Source organism: Populus euphratica, unplaced genomic scaffold (assembly GCF_000495115.2).
Source record: "Populus euphratica unplaced genomic scaffold, PopEup_1.0 scaffold907.1, whole genome shotgun sequence".
In the NCBI taxonomy this organism is placed as follows: domain Eukaryota; kingdom Viridiplantae; phylum Streptophyta; class Magnoliopsida; order Malpighiales; family Salicaceae; genus Populus; species Populus euphratica.
The window spans coordinates 44,013-52,414 of NW_011500766.1; the positions used below are offsets into that span (position 1 = coordinate 44,013).

General features: G+C 33.5%; 2 protein-coding genes across 2 annotated transcripts; one reads left to right on the forward strand and one right to left on the reverse strand.

The window, feature by feature from the left end:
* The first annotated feature begins 384 nt into the window (after positions 1-384).
* Positions 385-1,575, forward strand: LOC105116315 (acetyltransferase At1g77540-like). The gene is made up of 2 exons (XM_011013605.1): positions 385-884; positions 1,352-1,575. The coding sequence occupies exons 1-2, from the start codon at positions 612-614 to the stop codon at positions 1,418-1,420; spliced, it is 342 nt and encodes a 113-aa protein (XP_011011907.1). The 5' UTR covers positions 385-611; the 3' UTR covers positions 1,421-1,575.
* Positions 1,576-2,342: 767 nt separating this feature from the next.
* LOC105116318 (F-box protein 7-like) lies at positions 2,343-5,523 on the reverse strand. Its single transcript, XM_011013607.1, has 8 exons — positions 5,401-5,523; positions 5,019-5,105; positions 4,775-4,947; positions 3,722-3,952; positions 3,336-3,434; positions 3,137-3,195; positions 2,743-2,902; positions 2,343-2,604 (listed from the first exon to the last, which is right to left on the reverse strand). The coding sequence occupies exons 1-8, from the start codon at positions 5,408-5,410 to the stop codon at positions 2,545-2,547; spliced, it is 879 nt and encodes a 292-aa protein (XP_011011909.1). The 5' UTR covers positions 5,411-5,523; the 3' UTR covers positions 2,343-2,544.
* Between the last annotated feature and the right edge of the window lie 2,879 nt (positions 5,524-8,402).

Sequence of the window (8,402 nt, forward strand, 5' to 3'; positions counted from 1 at the left end):
ATCTATCATTTCTTTGGGTTCGACGCTCATTTTAAAAGTATGGATCGAGTTTTATAGTCTATCTAGGTTCTAAATTATTGTCTTAAGTCATTATAGTTTTTTATCCTTCAAAACAAATATACATGTATTAGTTTATGCAAAACCTTTAATATATAAGCACAAAAGATATTTTTTATCATTAAAAACAAATAAGAAATAATTTATTTTATGTAGGATATTTTAAAATGATTTTTATTTTATTTTTAATACTACCAGCCCTAACTTTTAAAAAATTAGTTTAAATTTTTAGTTACAAGAAAATAAAACTAGGGACAACTAATTTTATTTTATTTTTATTTCGCGATGAACTCCATATACGGAGAGTTCCATCATTTTAAAATGCGAATTATATGTATGCAATTTGGCTACTTGTAAGGATTGATCTGTTTTATTAAAGCCTTATAATTTACCAGATGATGATGGACGGCTCCAATTGACTGGCTAATAAAGTATCTTCACCACCGAGTCTTGCCATCTAGAATCAATGACCGCACAGACGACTTGACCAGAACCACCAAAAACACAGGCACGTAAAAAGGACAGAACACACGAAATCAGACGCTAGAGGAGAGATGGCATCGGCATCAGCATCGGAAACAACAGCATCAGCAACTGAAGGACCCAGAATTGTGTGGAACGAGAAGCAACGCAGGTTTGAAACCGAAGACAGGGAGGCATACATAGAATATGTCCTCGTAAATGATGGGAAAGTGATGGACATATTGCACACCTATGTGCCACGTTCCAAAAGGGGATTAGGCCTGGCTTCTCACCTCTGTGTTGCAGCCTTCGATCACGCCAAGTCCCACTCCATGTCCATCATCCCCACTTGCTCTTATGTCTCTGTAAGTTCAATTATCCTATTAGTTTCTCTTTCTGGGTTTTCCTCCTTTGTTTTCCTGCAGTCTTTGATACTTTTTTTGGCCCTTTTGCCTTTCGGATCTTGTTATTGTGGTATGATCTGTATGCTTGGTGGGTTTATTAATCTTTAGGATATGGATTTATCGTTTTTGTAATATTTTTATATATGCCTCCGGTCGCCTTTGTGTTTTTCATTGACAAATGCAGGAAAATACGAGTAATTAAATTGACATTAACTGCTTTGTATCCTCTGAATTTAAGGCATGAGAATTTCTGCAATTCAATCCATTTCGACTACGATTCAACTGTAAACGTATTTCTTGACTACTGATTCGCATCCTACTGGTCTGATCAGCTACAATTTTTATTAGAACCACAAGCAAAGCCCCGTTACTGTTTTGTGGAGGCATCCGACTTACGAGGCTTTGTTTCTTGCCCCTTGCCTTGGCAGGACACTTTTCTTCCACGGAACCCATCATGGAATCCACTTGTGTCTGAAGAGCTCAAATCCAGCATGTAGCTTGCAGCCGTTTGCCTGCGTTTCTCGAACTGTTTATGTACCCCAGCTAGCGATATCCTAAGTAAACTGTTTTCATTAGGTGTTCTGTGTTATGTTCAGGAATCTCCCATCAGCATAATAAGAATCACTTCTTCGTTTTTCGCTTCCGGGCACTTGATTATTCTCACAGCATTCCTCGTGTAATTCCCACTATCAAAAGTTAACTTGTCCCTGATTTGCAACTTATGATCATCGTTGGTGCTCGTTCAAGGCAACTGCCACATATCAGACAATTTTAGTGCAGAGAAACGATCGAGAAACATGAAACTCCATTGTTTCCCAAATTCTCATGCCATTCAAGAATGCCAAAATGACGTCTGTTCGAAATACTACAGTACAGCATCAATTAGCCCTTCGGTCCAATCCCAGCAGACAGCATGATCAAGAACGTACATGCTTTGGCAGCGGAGTGACCTCCCATAAATTCCGCACATTCAACTAAAAGAACGACTTGCACATTCAGTATGCGACTCTCACCGCATGCTGAAAATGCTATAGAATTTTGATCGAGCAACATAACCAACCAAATCAATAAATGACCGGCAAAAGTACTGGAAGACACTGAATCTATTTTGTAGCATACAGTTTGTGCACGCATTGATCTAACCAATGGCGTGGGAAATGCATGCCAAGAATGTAACGATCAGCTACTTCAGAACAAGAGTCATCTACTTCCAACAAAAAAAAAAAGGGTCCATCGATGATCAAAGATAAAATATCCTGCATGCCATTTGGGCTCGTGGCTCAGTAATAATTACTAGTTCATGAATCTTAGAAAACTTTCCTGAAAAAGATTTGACTGCAACCCCCTTGTTTTTCTTGACACGTTCGCATCCCATTTCTAACATTTTTCACCATTTCTAAAGAGACTGAAAAAAAATAATTAACTGTCAAGCGTCTGTGCGCTGCTTCTAATTCTGTGTCCATTATCAAAACAGATAACAACATTTGGTACACAGCACAGCATTTCAGCTGATAAATACAATTTTAGAGCATCAAATGGACACAGAAGGAAAAAACGCCATCTGGTACAAAGATATCTTTCCGGCATCTTTACATATTTACAAATGATAAAGGTCCAGGTGCTACCCAGGTACATAATAATCCATCTTTTCCACAGGCAGGTTCAAGACCGATGCTTCCACCTATACAGCACACAAGGTCAAATGTGATAAAAAAAAAAAAAAGCAGTCCAACATAAAAACTAGGACAGAACTTGGCTGCTTAAGCTTTTAATGCTCCATACATAAGGATAACAGCAACATATTGAACACAATGCATACCTCTTCAAATGGAACAAATGTGAAAGGAGCAAGACCCCTATTGTGAGATACCCGTGAAATATCATCCTCAGGCTCAATTACACCATCACTGTTGACTTTAGTTGTAGAAAGTGAGAGTATATCCATCCTATTGTTAGCACCTAATGTTGTTCCTCTCAACCTGCAACGAAGTAATTAACAATAAAAAAGAATGTTGTAATTTGTTTGTAAGCATCCTTAAAGTCTAAAGTTAAAAGAATCAAATAAAAAAAGATAAATAATAATAATAGTAAAAAAAAAAAATGTCACTTATAAGCCAGATCAACACACACAAATACATCTACTTATCTTTTCCATTCATTAAATCAGCACAAACTTCGAGTGTGCAACATATTAAGGCTAGAATGTCCAATACCTCAAGCAGGCTCTCCACATGGTGGGAGGCAAGCCAGGGTACATGAAAGCGGCTTCAATCTGCAAAAAACCAGGTTCTTTATGAGACGGTATAGCATTGCAAATTGTATATCTGTCTAAAATCAGAGATTAATGAAAAACTAAATACAGTAAAAGAATATGACAAACAAAATTGTTTGCAATCTCATAGAGGACCATACCTCGTCATCTGTCAGTGTGTGACGGCCATTAAAAACATCAGTTTTAGAAGCACGAAAATTCATGTATTTCACAACATCTTTTACTGTTTGACCAGAAGTCTAGACAATGAAAAACAACAAGAAAAAATCGTTATCATCGAAGATAGAAAAGCAATGATCCCATTTGATATATGCACTATCTTACTGAGATTTTTCAATATGAAGAATGCACATGTTATCTTCGGTTTCTTCAGACAAGATTATTAGTCAGTCGAAATTTTAGCATCATTTTTAGGCCCACTTACGTAGCACAACTTACATAATTCCTTAGAGTACATAATAAGTGGAAAACACGTTAGCCATCATTATCACTAGAGAGGGCTAAAAAAGGCATGATTAAAATATACCTTCTTTTTAAGAGCCCGAATTCTCTTATCGATATCTTCAAGCTGAGATTCCATATTTGAAGAATCTGCCAGGTCTACAGAGGAATTTGAAGAAACAGCTAGCTCATTCATCTGAGATGACAATGATTCAAAAGATTCAGATGCACAGCCTAAATCTTCAGCAGGTACCAATCCCTTTTCCATGTTCCCATCTTCCATGGCTTCAGAGTTTTTGCCCTTTTCAAGTGCAGCCTGCTAAGGGGCATGTGTAGGATATAATTGCATCAAATTAAAAGGAAGGCAAATAAAATTACTAAACAGTAACAAAAAAAAAAAACATTTGCACACTGTATCTCACAAGCTCTAACAAAGTTGTCTTCCATCTGCAAAGATTTTAAAACTAATATAGAAGGCAGAAATTTTAGTGGCGCTAACTGCAATAATGCAGTTGTATAGTTTCGTTACAGAAACCAACTTTAAATGAATAGCAAAATCCAAATTAGCCTCTAAGCAATTATACAACTGATATCCGGCAATTTCTTATCAGGCAGGACAACAATTTCCTACTTCCAAGGAATTAGGAGATTTCCTACTTCTCTTAAGTGGTAATCTTTATAATTCTCTACTACAGTGACTTTCATGTACCTTGAACACACACCATACACTCTCTAGCATACCAACATTATCCTTCTGTTGTTTTTCCTTTTTCACTCTCAAATTTGCTTTTCTTCTTTGATATTTCTCTTCTTCTCTTCATTGTTACCTTACACAATATGACAATAGAATCTGTTAAAACCCTGCTTTTCTAGGGTTTTGATTGATATTTATGCTACTTGTTCATAATTCAATTGAGGGTTAAAGTTATAGACATGAATCGATAACCTATACTGCAAAATTCAAGTTGAGAGGGTATTATACCAAGTAATATTTCCTGCATCACGTTTCATTTTCAATAAGAAGTTAATCATCAATTCTAAATGTTGTGAGCCATAGTAGATTATCAAATTCTACCAAGTACCCTATCCAATACTATTCATGAAAATCACACTGAACATACACACATGTCAATCAAGCAAATAAACCAAAAGAAAACTTGTCAAACATAATAATTTGTTTGATCTTGGTGTGCAATACCTCAAAGAGCAGCTCGTCAGGCAAGCAACGGTGTATCAACGCTGGATCAACATTTACACTTCTACTAGCACTTCCATATGGTGCAACAGGTCGAACATTAACTCCATAAAGATCTGCAACACAAACCTTCAAAAGAATTCACACAAGACAGTTAAAAATATTAGAGAAGGGAACTGGGCATTACCAAGCCATGGTCTCTGTGCAACCAAGTACTGCACCGTCTTCAACTGCAGAGCTGTCTCCAGCTCATCAGGAACTTGTAGTACAAAATCTGCCAAATCCCAAAGCACATTTTATTCAAATTCTCAAAAAAATGCAATCGAATGTTAGTAGAATTTCTTCTTTTGCTCTATTTAGCTGATCATAAAAATTTAGTTAATTAATTAATTAAGAAAAGCTTAATATAACGCTTGAATTATAAATTTCCCATAATCTGGGACCTGAAACAGCCAAATCCACCCAAATTTCAAAATTTCATAATTTCCATTACTATAGAACAAATAATGGACGGTCAAATAATGAAATTGGACAGCGAAAATTAAAAATTAAGAGCAGAATGAGATTACCTGAAGTCATGTGTGTTGAGATGACCCTTCTTTCCTGACGATGAATATAGATAGAAGCTTCTTTCTCTTTTATCGGGAAAATGAAGAACGGCAAATAAAACACACACGCACGCACACAGAGAAACGGTGCTGGGGTGTAGCTGTAAATAGGTCGGTAGTGTTTAAATGGTTGTTTTTTAAAAGTATTTTTTAATTAAAAATATATTAAAATATTAATACATTAAAATAATTTTAAATTATAAAAAATTCAATTTATAAAAAAAAAATATTCTAAAAAGCTTTTTAAACATTAAAATAAACACCTTCGTATGAAAATTACCATACGCTGACTGTTGAAATTGATGACGGATTCACCTCGTCTTTTCTTTATGATTCGGTAGAGGGTTATGATTCGGTAGAGGGTAGTGAAACGATACTAAGGTTTGCCGTTTTGAACATTGACCACAAAAAATGGTGAAATGCGATTATGGCCACAAAACGAGTTACCAAACGCGGCCAATTAATTCAAATGGAATACGATGTTTGGTAACATGGAAAGTCAATCGTAGAGAGAGAGAGAGAGATTGTGGATTTTTTTCCCTTAAATATCCGTACAATTATAAGGGTTCAAAGTTATAATATATATGTAAATATATAAATTTTAGCAACAAACTAGATAATTTACTTGTGATATGCTGCAAGTTAAGTAAATTTTTTTAATATAAAAAAATTATTTAAATATTGATAATTATTTTTTAGTGAGGAAAAAAAAATCTTGTAAGTTCTATTTGATTTAAGCCGATTGACTTTATGGGTTAAAAAACAACATATACAACCCTAAATAAATTTTCAAAATAATATCTTTTTTAATATTAAAATAAAAATTGATCAAATTTACCCGGGTTAATATATTAAATTCATGATCCAGATTATAAGACCATTATAGCTCTATAAAAAGTAAAATAAACTAAATTATAAAATATAATTCTCAATTAATCTAATATTAAAGAATAAAAAATTTTACTTAAAAAATGACTCGAGGTAACATGTCAAACTTGCAATTCGAATCATAAAAACGAGATAACCCCATGAAAAGAAAATTCAAAACAAATTATAAATTCTAATCCTTAACTAACCCAATATTAAAGTATGAGATTAAGAAAAAAATTAAAAAAATATATAAAAAAATAACTTGCGTTAATCCACTAAATATATGACTTGGGTCATCAAATCAAGATAATCTTATATAAAAACATAATCTTATTTAACTCAGCTTAACTTGTTAAATTTGCGACTTTGATTTTGGTTTTGAGACTGAAATAACCTCATAGAAAAAAAATTAAATAAATTATAAAATTCGATTCTAAATCATCCTTATAGATCTAATGTTAAATGATAATTTATAAAAACTTTAATAAAAAAATAAAAAAAATAAGTTAAGTCAACTCGAGTTAACCATTAAGTACTATTCTCGAGTTATAAGACCAAAATAACTTAATAAAAATACAAACCGAACAAATTATAAAATCTAATTCCTAATCAAATACAATATTAATTGATAAAATTAAAAAAAATCAATTAAAAAGAGAAAAAGAAAGAGAAAATGAGTCAATTGGAAAAATAAAAACCCTAGTTTTAGTAATTATAATTTGATAATCTTCCTCCTCTTTCTAAAAAGCCTCAGAGTTCCTACTTTTTTGTTTATATAAAACTAGAGAGGAAGGGAGGCCGAGGGGATTAATTGTTTTTAAGAGGTAGAGAAGATCACCAAACAAAGGCTGGGGGGTGGGGGTAGATAAATTTAGCTTTTATATCTATTTTGTATTTATATTTTGTTTAGTTTTAATTGAATCAATCTAGTTCACTCTGATTCAATTGATTTTAGATTTTTAAAATTAAATTAAATTAAATTAAATTTTTATAGGTTTTTTAATCAATTTTTCTTCAATTTGATTTTCTTATTTTTTTTATGTTACTTAGTCATTTTGAATATTTTTATTGAAAAAGAAAAGATATTTTACTATAGCCACTTTGGTCATCATGACATGAAAAATTTATAAATAAGATTGATATAAAATAAATTTTCAATTAAAAACTTTTATAATATCAACAAACACCTTCATAATATAAACATTTTTTTATTAAGTAATAATTTAAAATCTTATTCGTAAGGTTGTGTGGATTTATTGCCTAGTTTACACCTTTTTCAGCCTCGAACCCCTTCTATTTCTTTTTTCGAACACCAAACTCAAAGATGAACCGCACAAAACTCAATCAAAAAACCTCACATGATTATTCTCAATATTCCTCGAACACCGTGTGGATCTTCAATTTGGAAATATGTAATATTAAAGCAAATATCTAATAATAATTGTTTTGTACAACCATATGATGAAACTTGCTTTTTTCATTTTCGGTTTTTGAGTTGCGTTTTCCCCATCAAACTGAACTTTGCCTCGCATAGTTAAGATGAGTGGATCGGTCCATCACCTCCCATGCACCAAGAAAAAGGGCAATACAAATCTTCGTCAGTGAGGCCTAAGATCCTCCGGCTTCCTTCAAGTTTCAAGTCATAGAGCAAAGCAGAATGAAAAAGAGGAGAAACATTCTGTCCCCCCCCGAAGCCCAATATCCTGTGGGCCTTATAAAGTTAAGTCTTTTCCCCCCTTTTAAGCTGATATTTAAGGTTCCCAGTAATTTGATTTTTTGTTTTAATCTCGAGAAGGATCAAGGTTTATTGACGGGTAGCTGCCACAATTTAAGATATACATATAATCCATATAGCACGGCGGTAATAGCATCCATTAAAAGAGGAAAAAGTCCAAGTCGAGATCCCATGGTAACATTTTGTCAACGATATAAATTGAAAGAAGACAATCCTACCTTCAAATCCTCTTGTTGCATCAACAGTTCTTTTTTACTGATTTTTCTTCGTTTGAAAAGCACCGATACCTGAGCCTCGAACGCAGCATCTTGGATGATCAAATGGGTGGGGGGGGGGGGGGGGCGAAAAAAAAGAAAAA